Raw genomic sequence first — 16756 nt, forward strand, 5'->3', positions numbered from 1 at the left:
AGAGAATTTGCTGGCTGACCCCACCATACCTCCTAAAGTAGGAAGTACTTGTCACATGGAAGCACTAAGGTCCATTGTCCCTTTAAGACAACAAAGTAAGAGCAGCACACAGCTGCCCTGCAATGAGTGCAGCAATCCTATACAAAACTACAGGAAGAAATAGTGGGGCCTGAAGTAGGATGAGAAACTTGAACAGTCCACCTGTCACAACACACGCTCTCTACACTCATATAGCTAAGACCAGTTAAGCCAGGGAAGTCGGCCACAAGGGCAAGGGTGTGGAAAGCAGAGAGTGGACTTTCTATGGGGAGGGACTGACCAACCCAAAATCCTACATCTGAACTGTAAGCTATCTCTGGGGGAAAGTCCCATCATCCAATCCCCATACTAGGAGACAAGCCTGAAGCCCCTTAATCAGGAGAGAGGCTGGAATGTGGGGTCAAGGCTCTATAGAAGGAAGGACCTGTGGCAGAAAGGTTTTAGAGCCCGGGGAAAGGGCTCATTTTGAGATGAGTGGCAAAGAGTGTAGCAGGAGCTGGAGGTGGAGACACAAGGCCAGAGGGGAAATCCAGGAGGCTTGCAAAAGGAGAATCCATGAGGCTGGGGTATGGAGAAGATAGGATGCTGGAGGTGAGTCCCAAGGGTCTGGGGAAAGGAAGACCACATTGACAGGGGAAGTCAGACCCGTGAGGCTGGGGAGAGACAGAGCCAGGAGGCTGGGGGATGTAGGCCCAGGATGCTGCGAAGAGGCAAACAGAGGAGGCTGGGAAGTGGTAGATCCAGGAGGCTGGACTAAGAAGGAGGTGTTCCCAACGAGGAGGGGATGCATAATATGGAGAAGGTAGTACCTGAGGAAGGTGTATAGTTAGGGGAGGTACTACTTGATACAGGGGTCCATGAGTTGGAGTTGGTATACTCAGGAGGAAGTAGTAACTTATACAGAAATGCCTAAGGAGCTAGGAAGGAGTTGCTAAGACTGAAGGGAGCTCAGGAGAGGCTGGAGAGAGGAACTCAGTTGGAGGTGGTGAGAATTAAGGAGGGGCTGAAAGGGGAGCTACCGAGGAGACGTATAGAGGAACTAAGAAGGATTACTAGGAGAGCGGAGGCAAAGTTGATAAGAGGAGCTGACGAGAAGGAAAAGGTAAGAGGTGCTACTGATTAAGTGCTAGGAAGAACTTGGAAGTGTTGAAACGAGAAGAACCGAGAACCTGTCTAGAGGGTGTGTGACTGTGGTGGGAGGAGGAATGAGTATGTGGTGGAGTGCCAAAGCGGCTTGACAGACGTTTGCAGACAGTGAGGTGCCGAAAGAGGGGATTAGGCACAGGTCACCTCAATTTTAGCTTGTGGCGAGATGGCAAGCAGGATAGGCAGCTAGAGTTAGGCAGTTAGAGACCTAGGTCCCTGAAAGAAGGAGGCAACACACATCTCAGTAAGAACCCCACAGATCGCAGAGCTGCCTCCTGTCTTTTTATGGCTCCAGGCCTGAGTTTAAGGCCAGCTGCAGCAGGACTCCCACATCAGAACAACCACCAGGCTCCAGTGCAGACTTGACACCTTGGTGCTGAAGGTCTCCCCAGCTGCACAGGAACATTGCCAAGGGGGCAATGAGTTCTAGAGACATGTACTTGGCTAAAAGACTGGGACCAACAGGAAGGGAACCCAAGAAGCTGCAAGAGGAATTCTTGGGACATTTTATTTGGAGTTCTTTATAATTTGTTTGGATCAACCTACACCTGTTTACCACATTGGTTTTGTTGTGTTAAGCTGCCAGGAGAGAGCAGGACTTGTGCTTTACAAGAACTGAAGAACCATTACTATGAACATTTTTGTAACCTTCGAGAGACACTAACTTTTAAATTTAACATGAGATCTGACCACCTCCTGGTGAACGACCATCCTGACACATTAAGTTATCTTGTGAAACATCTTGGCCCTACCATTTTTTTTATGTTTTATTTTTATTTTACATGTATAGCAGTGTGCCAACCCCTCAGGCATCAGGGCACTAGTTACAGTAAGTGCAAAGTGACGTTCATACCTGTGCAAGAACACGTTCATACCTGTGCAAGAACACACCGCTATGACACAAGTGGGTTACAGCAAATCGTTGGTCCTAGTAGCATAATCTGACAAGCAACGCCTCATGGTGCAGGGGTCTATATCAGGTATAGTTGATTGCTCTCAAACAGCTTCTTAAAATTACCCAGGTGGGGATGGGGAGAAAATCGTACCCAGGAGTATCCAGGTAGAGGGGAGAATACCTATCCATAGAGGACAAGAGGGGGAACTGCAGGTCATGTGTAACAGAGAGGCCTGAGGGTTCAAGGAGTACAACGAACCTCCAAGGCCAGTTATCAACTCCGAGCCAAAATACATGAAAAAGATGCAACGACCAACGACGAGGAGAAAGGTTCAGGGAACTGGACCTCAAAATGGAAAAAGAAGTGCAGAGGGGCATTTCACCCAGTGACTGTGATTTATCCCAACCCCTCCAGCATCAACCTTCACTGTTGCTCTTGTCGCCCTCTGTCAGGTGGGTATACCCAGACGTGGGTCCCAAGCCTACTGTGCCTATCGATCCAAGCTACACCTCACTGATGACTTAGAGTGAGGCGGTCCTCTCTGCTGTGGCTCAAGGCCTCATCCAAAAGGGTTGTGGCCTAGTAGTTTAGCCTGATTTGCTTGTGGTCTTTGCCCTTCTGTAATGGCAGGCTGAGAAATGAGTGTTCGGAGGGTTGTCCGTTGCAATGCCAGTGGCTGTGGTTTTCTCCAGCCCCTCCATCCATCGCTCTTCCATGTTGCAGAGGGCACTTTTCCCTCCATGAGAATGTGAGTGATATGATGAACACTCAGGAATCATGGCATATAGACCTTGAGGGAGCATCCTCCGCGTACTCTTATATTCCTCCCCCACGTCTTTCCCTCACCTAACTCCCTTGTAAATATGACCCAGTATGTATTCAGGATGACCGTATGTCATGTCCTTGGTTTTTGCGCCATGTTCGCCATGTCATCCGCCGGGGAGTTATTCACTAGCTTTCCAAGATAATACATGGCACCTGATCCAGGAGTGCCCCATTTACTATTGTTCTGCAAAGTAAGTCTTTCTCGTTAAAGCACACTCTGCCCCTAGTAATATGAAATACAATGCAATCTAAGTCTAGGGAACAGACTTTAGTTCCCTTACAGTAGGTTATTCACAAAGTTGCTTTTTCACCATGCCAGCACATTCTTTTGCGAAGAGCTCCCCATTTTTATTGTTTAGGAAGACCCTAATGTCCCATAGGACTTTTCCTCACTCTATCCATTGATGTGAGCTAGGCTTGGTCCAAAGAGGAGCGAAAGGAGGGCTATGTAATAACCCCCTTGCCCTTTAATACATGACCACATTAAGGAAGTCTGCCGGGGTGGGCGAGCCTCTGTTACCCATCTTTTTATGTGTCATAATACCCCTATGCCAAGCTTGTGCTATTGCCACAAATTGAGTGTTCTGTTCCTCGCTTCTCGTGACACCACACCTGCTATTTGCGTTGATGTTGGATTATAGAAATCTTGCAAAGTGCTCCAACAAACATCCTGTTGGGCCTGGGCCATATTATGTTCAGTTGCCTAAATAAATGAAAACATAAAAGCACAGTGCCTCCGTTCTTTACAGGCTATTGATTTAAGAATTCCATCAACATATCTTCCCATTGGCCACTTGTACAGGTAGCAGGAGATTCACTCATCCCACGGTGTGCAGTGGTTTTCCCACCCACTCCATCAGGTGGTGACTGACTACAGATTACTATTGTGAATGAGGACCCTGTACTCGGTACCTGTCATGCTGTGGCATTTACTGTCAGAAAAGGTCAGCATTGCACATCAACCTTATGCAATTGAAGACTATTTGCCTATCTTTATAAGATTGTGGCACATGTACTTCTAGACCCTAACAACACTATGTATATACTACATGAACAAAAAGGGGTTCTAAGTCTATTCGTAGACACTTTTTTTAAGCGTGTGCGCTTTGTTTATGGACTTTTGGTTGATAGGATTTCGAACAGTTTTTTTAATGGGGTGCCCATACGCCCCTATAGCCCACACCACTTGCTCCCAGAACTCCTGAGGGGGAGCACTAGGGATGAGTGGAGCAATCGAAATCCCTCAGAATCAGATGCAGTCCTCTCTTCTTTGTTTGGTAGCAGAGCGCAGTGTCCAGGTAGACGCCCCGAGCCGTACAGCTCAGGACTGCAACAAGCGAGATACGTAAACCTATTTTCACCATGGAGGACAGCATAGGGCCTCTGAGGTAACCTGCCATGTTTTTATGACTGATTTACCTCTATGCATGTTGTTGCAGCTTCATTTCCTGGTAACCAGGGTGGGGTTGGGAAAATGTCACTAAGAAACCACCATTGGCAAAGCCAATAGTTTTGGCATTTACAGCTGTTCATTTATTTCTTTAATGCATTTGTTCGTTTTTTTTTTTTTGCATAACGTTCCTAATACCATACCTGATTTCGGTTTCTAAGGGCGGATCCAGGATTCGAACCTCTGTTCCCCTGCGTGGTCTTGCTTCCAAGACCAGCGCGTTGCCCTTGTGCTATCCTCCGTTCACATTGCATTTTGCATTTAAAGACACATGGGTGAAAGGATCAGATTGGCAATTTTTAAAGGAGGATGTGAGAAGGGACGCAGGTGTGCAACAGATTGAGAAGTGGAATAAGGAAAGGGCGGAAGCCTTTGAGAGAAGGCACCATTGATGATTAGCAAGAGGACATATGAGTGTGAGGAAGGATGAGAGAAATAGTAATGGCTACGAGCAAAGGTGAGAGTTGGATATGATGGAATGAGGGTGCAGAGACATGTCTGGCTGTGCCTAATATATGATAATTTAGGGCATGACTGTCTGTGAAGGTGATTCTTAGCAGAAGGCGAGGAATAGTGAGCTGGTTGAAGCACTAATTGAGGTGGATGCAAGATGGGCAAATGAGACACAGTCTCTGGTGGGTGGGCTGCAGACAGCTGAGCATGGGAAGCGAGAGGGTGAGAGACGAGTGGGAAGCGAAAGGGAATCGGGTAGTGAGAATGAAGTCGTGGTGGTAGTACTAGGAGAGAGGTGAGAAGGTGGCTACATCTATGAAATCGCAGAAAATTGTGTTTCCTGTTGGGATAGGCAGGTCAACTTGTCTGGTGGAGATGCAGGCAACCAGGAGCGAGGTAGGAGATGGCCTATCAGAGAGCGGGAGCCTGTCCATACCTGGACTTTATTTCAGGCAGTAAAAGAAGAAAGGTGGCCATAGGGCACAGCTTGGCAAACGTGTTCACATCACCGCCCTCAGCACAGTCGAACAACATCAAGCGTTCCCTCACAACAAAGTCACTGTAAATCCAAATGCAGACATGCCCTGCATCTGAAGCAGAACTGAGGATAGTCATGCTGCGGGGGAGTCGCAAGCCCACCACAACTGACCAGAACTATACAGACTTCAGGTAAGGGACTTACAACCTGCACAACCGTCCAGGAGGTGCAGACACCAAAACACAAGACCTTGACCCCTTTGTTGTCCATGCTGGAAACAATAGAACATATCCAGGCCACCAAGATAGACATCTGCAACATGAGGTAGAAAGTCCCCAGTTCAGCAAAAGAGTAGGAGAGTGTAGGAAAGCCGCTAGAGGCTCGAAGCTGAAAAAATACAACCCACTAGTGAAACAAGTGCCAATACACCACTTGCAAGGATTACAAGGTTTATTTCACATAAAAATGGAAAGCGCCAAAAAACGAACTCTGATGCCGTGGAACATTCTGGCAGAATCTGCATGCGCAGCACATTAGGAAGGTACACAGCATCATCAGTGACTTCATCACATAGAGTAGAAACCCACGCGGCTGGTTGTTGAGACCCTATACATAGGTCATCTGCTCCATAGGGGATGCCAGGCCATTGTTCACAGCCCCATCCATCCATCTTCGTCATCTTCGTCATCGGTCACAAGCCGAATAATTGGTACGAGCAGACAGGGACCCGGGGCGAATGTTGAGGTCATACTAACTCACTTCACTTGCTCCCAGACAGGCCGGCACCTCTCCAAGGTCTTCCACCCTCGTTCTGGGCTATTATTCCATCCCTCCCTGCACCTTGCAACACAAATCACATGACCTAGAAGTGAAGGCAGGAAACCCCTGCTTTCTGATCTTTTTGATCAATCAGGGGTCTAACAGGTTTATGGTTAGTAGTCTGGAGCTGGCTGGTACCTTGGAATTCAGAGATCCTAAAGCTGGGGCATTTGGGTGCTATAACTTAGACTTGGGAGTGGTGGAGGTTGGAGGACCGTGCCCTCCTTCTCGTAGAATTCAAGTGATACATCATCATAAGAATGCTCTCGAGCAGGCATTTATATGTGGACAGAAATGTATTTCTGGGACAAAGGTGTCAGTCAAAATAGAAGAACACAACACAAACAGATCCTACCCTAGTTACCTGTAGGTCCTGTGTTCCCACTTCGCCTGCTGTTATTATCCCGAGTTGCGCTACTAATGCTACAATTCAGTTTAAGGAATTCTTGAACAGCAGCAGTATCCACTCCCAACCAGCCCCTGCCCACACAAGTCCTCCTCCAGACATACTCCATCCAGATCCTCCACAGACCTCCCAAGACTCTCCGTCAAACTCCAGCATTGTGGGCCAAGAACCCATCTATGGCAGGTGACACTGCTCTGGCTTGGCCCTCCTGGAGCAACAAGGCAGTCTAGTCCCAAAGAGTCCTGCACTCTCAGTTCCGAACTACACCACCACGCTCCAGGGGAGTCTGTTTCTCAGCTTAGTTGCGCCAACAGGCTATCGTACATTACGCACAAGTGCATCAGCAAATGGCCTTGGCTCTCTGTCGCCCAAACAAGATTCTAAAGATGGCCTCCTCCATCACCACTCTGAGAACTCGACCCCTGCATACCTTTTCGAGTGATTAAACTCCAGCATGGCCTGCCGAAGTAGCGAAACATTGACAAAGTTTTGGCTTTTGTATAGGTATTAGGTAGGAATTTGCCAGGCACTCCCGGCTGGCACTGCTATTTTAGGTGTGGTTACTCAGACTATTCTGCAACTTCTACCATTAATGGGCAGTACCATTACGGCAGAGACAGGCAAATGCCTTTACAATTCTTACAAAAAAGACAAAACTGTTGGCATTGCCAAATCTTGTGTCTGTAGTGCAACTTTACTCAACAACTTCTACTGTCTGCAAAGGCCGTCCTTAGCACCTTCTACAACATAGTACATCACGTGTGAACTGTGCCAAGCACACATCTCCTCCAGAAAACAGGTAATGTGCATTGTATGTGGGGAAACCAGATTTCCAATTTTTTTTAAAACAGGTCAGGTTACCAACATAAAAGTGGGCCTAAAATGTGACAGTGCCCACCATGACTTTTTTTTTAATACATTTTTTATTAAGTACATATGGTTAATTTAACCTTCCGCACAACATTAAAATCATAACAACTTAAAAGAAGTTACAAACACACAATTGTACATAAAAAGAATTACACAAATCTTAAAAAAGAGAAGCATTATTTCCATCATAGAAAGAATACAATGACAAGGAAGCCTAATCACTTAATCTAAGTTTCCCTTTCTCCCAAATGTAGTACGCCCCCCCCCCCCCGCAGTAAGGACAAGAGCGTCTGCCCCGTACAAAAGACTACTCTTTAGTAGTGTGATAGAGGGGGTGGGGAGGAGGGTATTTCAAGCATTCCACGGGATGTAAACTGTGTAGATGTGTCTATGACTCTAAGCATGTTACAAACACGAGCTTTTTGCTTTGCTCTAACATTTCCCAGGCAGTCGCTGTGGCACCATCCGTTAATGCACGTGGTTCCTTATTGAAGGCTGGATGATCCACGAATACAATCTTTATTTTATTTATTATGTTGAAGAGTTGTTTGAGAAACATTGTGCGGGGTTCATAAATTCAAAATCAAGCTCGCCGTCGGCAGGACAGAGAGCCTAATTCTGGCACATCTGGCTATCCTAATTATGAAACAAATCAGAGCAGCGCTGTAATAAGGAGCCGTCGAGTGTGCAGAGCGGGGTTGCTTTGCGGCCATTAGCTACAATGGTCACTTCTTCAAGGGCAAATGAAGGGCACACTTTCATTCGTCATGGGGGTCGCTTCACGCAGCCGCCTCCTGATCAGTGGTAGAGGTGTACCAAAAAAAGTAGTGGCACTGTGGTCTCGAGAGCAGAGAGGGTAGGTGGAGGCAAAGTGCAACATGTGACAAGGGGTTGCGGCGTGGGCATTGCAATAGTCTAAGTGACTAGTGACTAAGGCTCCTATTACAACTTTACACTTACACAGGGACATGAGTGGACAAATCCTCTGTATACAATGGTGAATATGGTCGTAAAAAGTAGAGGAATGGTAAACAGAAAAAAATAAAAGTAGTGGAACACTGTTCCCGACCGTTCCCGCTCACTTCGATCGCTGCTCCTGATATGCCATTTCATAAATAAGAGACAGAGGGTCTGAGGGTCCCTCCATATCAGAGTCCTCTGACAGTGAGCACCCACCATCAAGAATGGAGAGCACAATCAGAAAAGGATCGCTTTGGAAGCCATGGCTTTTAGAGTTCCGTTTCTTGCGAAGAGGACCACAGTCTTTGCAGCTCCTCATTGGTATTACTGGGCGGTGCACCTGGAAATGTGGTGGAAGCCGTTGGTCTTGTTGCACCTTTTACTTCCCTTTAAACATCCAACACCCAACAAAGAGGGACCAGGAGGCTCAGACATGGAGTTGGGGACCAAGAAACAACTGTAGTGCCATGGAAGACGGGGTAGCATCAAAAGCTGATCTCTTTTGCCATGCACTAATAACATGGCCATAGTGGAATGGAAGAAAGGAGCTTGCAATTCACATTTTATATATTTTAAAACAGACACGTTTCCTTAAATAATCCATCTGAAGGCGATGAACCATGTGCAAATGTGAGCTGCTAAACGTGTGTAAGGTAGGACATGTTGAACGGTTTAAAAAAGCAGAACCATTCCAGCTGTCATAACCTTATTTGTATAGCGCTTGTTATGACGTTTTGCACCGTTTCGTGGCGCTTACTGTGACGATTCCACACGTTCATTATGCTCATTGTAACAACCTTACGTTCTAAAAGTGAAACAGAGCCACACTGTGTTCCGCTTTTGCAGAGGTAGCGAGTAGCAGTCCTGTGCACTCTGCCCCTGGCTGATTGTTGCAGCAGGTAACAGCCCTATTAATTGGATTTGGGCCTGACCCTCTTCCATCTGCTGGGCCCTGTCCCTGCAGGCCGTGCTCCCCGTGTGGCTGTGTGTGCACGTGCTGCTCCCAGGCTCGTAATGTGGATGTGCATTAGATGCTGCAGTTCAACAACAATAAGAGCCGGGAGGATAGCTCAGGGGCAACACGTTTGTCTTGGAAGCATGACAACACATAGCAGCACAGGTTGAAATCCCGGGCTCGCGTTTTAGAAACTGCTCCCTGGCGTTATAGAAGAATTATTATTATAAACATGCAGCTCCTCAAAGCTGAACAAATCAACAATAGTGGATGTGTGCAGTTGAGTACAAATGGCATCAATTATTGGGAAAATTGATTCACAGCAACAGACGCTTACTGCTAACAGCCAGATCTAACAGCACAAATCACAAAAGTCATGAAAAACCTGAAAGACCGACCACAACTAATAACAAGGAGAGGCATAACATGGTGCAGGACCGGCTTCCAGCTTGCAAGTACAATGCATGGGAAAGGGGAGACGAAGGGGAGCACTGAGCCTGACGGGTATAGAGCCTTCATGATGTGATGAAATAAAATGGCCGCTTTGTGGGAGGCAAAAGCACATACTCTACAGCCAATCATATCCCACATCCTACTGATATCACAGCCAATCAGGTACTGCTTACATTAGACACCCACAAGCAAGGACATGGAAATGTTCAGAGACATTTTGGAAAATGATATCTATAACAGTAAGCTATTTAGCAGGGTTTGTCGGGAAAGTTCATTGTGGCTTAAATCTGCTCATACTTAATCTATTGAAGGCGAAAACCATTTGTGAAAACCAGAAGCTCTACCTGGCGTGTATAGACATGGCTGCTGCCTTCAATAGAGTAGACAGACAAATTCTGTGGACCAAGATGGAACAGAAAGGATGCCCGAAAGACCTAGTGGCCGCAATTAAAGCCCTGATACCGACACCTCCATACAAGTACGGTTAAATCAAAAGGTCAACTTAACCAAGGCAATTCCAACAAAAAGAGGCCTAAAGCAAGGGTGCCCGTTGGCAGCTATCCTCTATAATTTCTATATGTTGGAAATAAAAGATCGTCTCAATCCATCGAGAGCATGTTCTCCTAAAATAGGTTCCACAGCAATAGGTCACTTACTGTATGCAGACGATTTGATCATCTTAGATAAGACCCCTATTGGTCTGCAGAAAAAACTCGAAGCCCTGGAAGTCTATGTCAAAGAAAATAAGCAAAAAATAAATCCTGACAAATCGGAAATTTTAATAATTAAAACATCGAGAGCAAGAGTGAAAAAGCCTTTTAAGTGGTGCGTTGATAATAAACCCATCTCGATAACAACAAGCTCAAAATATCTGGGAGCTATAATAAGTGCCGATTGGAATGACCAACCATGGATAGAACATCTACAACTTAAAATGGATCAACTCATGGCACAAGCACTAATCCTGAAACAAAGATATGGTAAGTTCTCGATTCAACCAACAGTATTCTTCTATAATGCAAAAGTAATTCCGTCGATAGCTTACGCTGGTGACAACGATCTCAGAATACCATGGGAAACCTGGGAAAAGGTTGAAGCCAGATTTTGGAAAAAACTCTTGAGGCCACCGCAATGTTTTCCAATGAACATAATTCGACACAAATTGGGTCTCTATTCCATGCAGGTCTCAATCATATGGAAAGCACTGTCATCATTCAGAAAGACACTAGTTAAAGATTGTCCACCACAATATGTAATTGTAAAAGAAGAAAATGAAAAAGGTCCATTTTGGCCTCTGACTATTTGGAAAGAAAAATGCTAGGAGCTACTACAAAATTCGCATATAACAGAAGATACCTTATGCAACAATCCTAAGAGGGTGAAGATTTTGCTACTGTCTGTTGACTGGGTGCAAACGGAAAATGCCCTCGCCATTTCTAAATTTCATACCCTCTCAAAAAGTCTCAGTTCAGTACCAAAAATCCTGCCAGGCTATTTGAAAAAGAGTGCGAACCCTACTCATCGAGATCTAATCTTACGATTCAGATTGAATATTCTAAGAACAAAAATAAATCTGAAGAATTATGGCACAGTAAGTGACACCATGTCGGCTTTGTGAGCAGGAAGAAGAATCCTTACAACATCTGGTAATGTACTGTCCTAAATTAAGATCAGCAAGAGACCAACTGTTCCATCCAGTACTAACTCCGACATGTGGGCTGGATCCAGACTTGTGGTGGTCAATCCAAATCAAAAAACTACAAGAGCACTTGGCATATTCCTACAAACAATGTTGATTAAATTGGATAATATACAAGTGACTCGTCAACAAACGGAAAAGGATGTCTTGATGGCGGAATAAGAATAACTTGAGGATTATGTCAAAGCTCAGGCCAAACCAAGGAGGAAAAAAAGAACAAATAAAGAATTAAAATCCACGGATTGAACTGATATAGGAACAAAAGGAAAACCCATGGAGTTGGTTTGGCCTTGTAATTGAGATACAAAAATGTTTTTCTTTCAAAGCAAAAGCTTGTATTTATTTACGCTATATGCTTAATAAAAGAAAGTAAGCTATTTATTTTGGATCTAAATTAAATACAACAATATTACATAACTTAAAACCACTAATATATATTTTTTAATTAAAAAACGATTTCAATTACTTTTTATTAACATTAACATATTGCGACTGCCATTTTGGAGGTAAAAATGGCTGACACATTCAGTACACAATACAAATACAGGCAAAGAGTGCACAAAGGGGTGTGGTTTAAGGTGAAATGGGTGGGAATGGTAGGTATAGATTTCACTTAGAGATGAAATGCATTAGTGCCCCTCATTCAAAGCCCCTATTTGAAGCTATTATGTTAAAGCTCTTATTTTAATGACAATAGTTTTGGCTTAAAGGTAGCGCTTTCAGCACCACCTAATAGAAAAAACTAAAAAAGAGGATGCTGGAACCCCCACAAAAGGGAATAAACAGAGTTCCAGAAGCATCCATCCTATGTAACTTGAGCAGTTACGATGTCAGGCAAAGACGGGCACAGGACCAGCAGCCTCAAGGCTGGAGCAGTAAGTCCAGGCATAAAAGTGACGCCTCCAATTCCTGCTGCAGCCCATTTCAGTCTGATACAGAGAAGGAGCATGCGGTGGAGATGAAGCCTCTGCTGTGCTAATCTCCTCCACCTTGTGCAAGTGCTTTTTTTTACACCTCCATGAGATTGAAATGCAGGCATAAAACAAATGGATTCCTATAAAGTAAGCCTCGGTTTTGCACCTGGTAAAGACCAGGTGGATTCCATAGGAATCTGTTAGTAAAGGGCGCCTGCAAAGCAGTATTTGCTGACAGAATTGAATTTTTCACAAGATGGAGAGTTTAATGAAAGTGTAAAGCGAGTTTGCCTCACTTTGACTTCTTCCTTCTCCCCTTTGCTTTCTGAACATTTAAAATTACACGCAGGGGACCCCACTGCCGTAGGGCCAGATCTTAGATGATGAATGGCACCTTGAATCTTCAGACCGCTATTCGACCCCACATTTCATGGGCGCTTTTGCCACCAGAGCAGAGCATCATTGAAGGCCTTCCAGAGCCATAGTTATATCATTGAGCGCTGAGTTGCAGACAGATGGACTACTCCACATGGATGCGGCGTGCATTATTCTCGTGGCACCATTGCGGAATTAGATGCATGATGTGTCCAAGCTGTTCTTCACATCATGTCAGCTGGAAGCCTTGCAGATGTCTATGATGTCACCACGCTCTACTCCTGTTCTGGTAAACTGCTCAAGGAGCTTTCAATGTGAAGGAGCTGGGCCATGGAGTAAGGAAATGTTACCTGCCATGGTAGCTCCAGCACTCCCCCTACTTGCAATTCTGCGCTCACACTATGACTGCTAGGCGTGATCATAAACCTCTGGCCATTTTTTCAAAACTTAAGGTGAGCTACACAGAGCACGCAGCTGGGTCGTGGAGATAAGAAGGGAATGCACAAGCATTGCCCTCTGCCAAAAAGCCTTTGCAAGCAAGTGAAGAGGTTCCAAGCCAGGCTACTTTCCTGGCAAACCTTTCTGTGTATGAAAATTGGCATTGTTGACGACATTTGGTTAAAGAAAACAAACTCAATTCATCACAGCTAAAATAATTTTTTTAAACTTTCCTGGTCTCTTCTTTTTTCAAATTGTTTGTTTTGCTTTTTTCCCATTATGAGGAAGAAATTCCTTCTCCCGCTCCTTCGCTTTGCATAATGAGATCTCAGCTCGAATACTTTTGTAACATTCACTTTTTCTCACAGCTTCTAGTGTATTTGGCAATACTTTCTTCTTGGGGCCATTGGTTGTTTTCTTTTATTCTGTTTATGATTTATTGCATCTAAGTTCAAATTCTTCCATTTTTAAAAAATGTATCAGGTTTATGTTACTTTGATATTTTTTCTCCAAACTCACATATTCCCCACGCCCTTCACTATTTGCATAATTGGTCAACAAGTGTTCAGTTTAAAGCAATGAAAGGAATACAAATGGCAAAAGGCATGTGGAAGGAGTATAATAGATGATATGACGCAAGTGTGACGGTTATGCGTGATCCTCCGCGTGCATGCCTTTAGAATACACTATTTGAGCATGCCATTCTGCTGTTGTACCGGTGTATGTGCTGTTTTGCTTCAGAATGCTCCTCTGACTGCCCACTGCAGGTGCGTGAAAAAGATGTCCAAGCCCGCATGCCCAACGGTATCGACATGCTCCCAGAGCGAGCAACAAGGCCTGATCGGCCGCGAGCTAGAGATCGGCCGAAGCCACGTCGAAGACCACGGCCCAAAGATCCCAACCAGCCTCCGGGAGAAGCCCGGAGGTCTCGCTCCGCACCAGCTCAGAGCAATGCCCCTCTGCTCCCGCCTCCTACCCACACTGTCCAGCAGGAAGGCCTTCTATTCCGTAAGCACGAACTTGAGGGACCAAATAAGAAGGCCTCGAACAGGTAATGCTCCTTTAAGCTTTCTGACAATGTCTGAGTGCCTTAAACATCAAACTATGCATGTGAGAATGACAAGAGACCAGCGGAAATGGATTATTCCTTGTAATGTGCATTAAGCTTTGTGGAGGAGTAGGTGTGGAAGAAATTCTGTTTCTCCACTTGATGTTTTCCATCAGTCAACTAGTATAACAAGTGAGGGCAGTTTGCTAAACCTAGCAGGGGAGCTTAATGGTGGCACTTGTTTTCATGCAGGTCCTGGGTAAACCTGTTCTGCGTGCTGAGCAAAGGCGACCTGGGGACATACAAGGACTCCAAGAGCCAGACCACGGGGACCACCTATGGTGGAGAAGCCTTGATCAACCTGCACAACGCAGTCTGTGAGATCGCCAACGACTACAAGAAGAAGAAGCATGTTTTCAAACTGAGGTATCTGACAGCGGGAAGCGCGGATGGCGCCGGCCCGTGCGTGTCTCTTTTCCAGCACCCGCCCCTCCCCCACCCAGACAAAAGTACCAAAACATGCCAACACGCATATACCAGTGTTAGTTCTGAGAGAAGTTCCCAAATTCACCACGACAAGCGGGAGCCCTTAGGAAAGTCCCAGATAAAGTTGTACCAAAGGTGTACAGTAGTTCCAAGACAATGGATAGAAGAGGGGAGCCCCGGGACGTCAGGTTTTTTGACTTCCCTAATAGTCCAATACAATTGGGTATATTTTCAGGATATGATTATGTATGAAAGTATTTCCATATCATGAAATGCAAATGACATAAATGATATGTTTTTCTCTGAGCTTATGACTAGATGTTACTCTTCCACAAGTTGAGGAGCCCAGCCCTAACTGAAATAAACCTCCTTTTAACGGATATGTACATGTTCCCCTGATAACATAGTAGTTAAAACCCATAACATAACTTGTCGTATGTAATAATTGCACACTCTTAATCAAAATGCTGTGGATTTTCCTTCTGCTCCTGACATTTAATGAGTGCAGGCAACTGTCTCAAATGTCATCAACCACCTCAGCAAGGAATCTGCAGTCAACACACAGAAAAAGAGGCCATGGGGCAAACAAGGTTTGCTTTTATATTAGAAACGCTCAATGGATTAAGTGGGATGCTAAATCGAGGGGGCTCTCATTAGGGGCATGGCCTAATGACACACATACATGGGCCACGCCCCCTAACGAGAGCCCCCACTTTGCCAGAGGGAGGGGAGGGGCTGGTGAAAGTGGGGGAGCTGGGGCGCACTGGCATTATTACCTTTGGTGTACCTAGCTAATCTGGGCTGGGCGCACCAAAGGTGTGACACCAGTGTGCCCCAGTTCTCAAACGCAGCAGGCAGCCCTTTCATTAAAGGCGCTGAGTGGTTAAATTCCATGAGCACCTGGAATGAAAGGGCTGCCTGCTGCGTGATGACTCTGTTCTTTGAAACAGGGGGATGGCTGGAGGGCCAAGTCCCTTCTTTTGTTTCCGAGTGAAGAGTCATCACGCATCATGAAACCTCGTTTAAAAGGTTTCATGCTGCCTGATTGCTCTTTACTTTGAAACAAAAAAGGAGAGACTGGGCCCTCCAGCCCTCATCCTGTTTCGGAGTTCAGATTCATCTGGAAGCTGTGTAGCCGAAGTCACGGTTACACTGCCTGTCTGCAGATGTCAGTTTTTTATTCGAAATGGGGGGGTTCCACCAAGCCCCTTTTTTTTATTCCCGGACCCCAAATAAAATATATAATTAAAAAAAAGGAATTCAAATTTTTTTTTTCGACATTTATCTTTCGACATTATTGTCTTTCGACATTTTTTTTTCGAAAAAATGACTGCACACCGCCAGTTCCCTCCCACTAGCGTGCGTCGCAGCTGGGGCCGCAGGTGGCTTTTTTCTTTTTTTTTGGGTTTCTTTATTGTCCCCCGCTTCCAATGTCACGGAAGCGGGTGACGCCCGTGCAGCCCCTGAAGCCCATAATGCTGAACAAGGGGAGCGGGTGACACCCCCGCAAACACCAGCCCCCCCCGTTCGGCATTATGGCATTCCATTTTTGAGTCAATGCTGAATGCGCAGTAAATGTACGTTTGCCTTTTTTTCCGATATTCTGGGGGCAATTCCGTAAATTCAGATCCGGGACAAATGTCAGGAGCATGTATGCCTGCCATGGGTTCTGCTCCTTTATTTATTTATTTATTCATTCGCGTTCCCCACGCCAGCTTTGCCACATCTTCTAGGGCCTGTTCGGGGCTGGACTTCGTTATGAGGCAAAGCTGCTTGGTAAAAGGCGCAGGAAGATCACGCTGTCTAGGGGGCACGTGGGAGGTCCCAGTTCCTCCCTGCCAACAGCTGTCTACAGCCATCCGTGATTTCTCACAGCCTTTCACCCAGCTGCTAATTGGCTGCACGCCTTCAGGGTCACCTTTGTCCAGTTCTGGCTTTTTATGTAACTGTGCTTTGCCTGCTGAAGCTGGTGCTCCCAGACTCTGGGTGACCCTTTATCACAAGGTCATCTGGTAACTCTGCAATGCCCTGCAAACATGCCTGACC

At 45.6% G+C, this 16756-nt stretch overlaps 1 protein-coding gene across 5 annotated transcripts in view; it reads left to right on the top strand.

The window, feature by feature from the left end:
- SPTBN4 (spectrin beta, non-erythrocytic 4) overlaps positions 1 to 16756 on the top strand; it is a 1591326-nt gene that overhangs the window by 1556863 nt on the left and 17707 nt on the right. For all 5 annotated transcript variants that reach the window (XM_069644494.1, XM_069644495.1, XM_069644496.1 and 2 more), the window contains 2 exons: positions 13944 to 14227; positions 14477 to 14650. In XM_069644494.1, coding sequence (XP_069500595.1) covers positions 13944 to 14227; positions 14477 to 14650 — 458 coding nt within the window. The remainder of the gene's footprint in view (positions 1 to 13943; positions 14228 to 14476; positions 14651 to 16756) is intronic.

The sequence above is a fragment of the Ambystoma mexicanum genome, chromosome 2p (genome assembly GCF_040938575.1).
Source record: "Ambystoma mexicanum isolate Mex_15411 chromosome 2p, UKY_AmexF1_1, whole genome shotgun sequence".
Taxonomy (NCBI): domain Eukaryota; kingdom Metazoa; phylum Chordata; class Amphibia; order Caudata; family Ambystomatidae; genus Ambystoma; species Ambystoma mexicanum.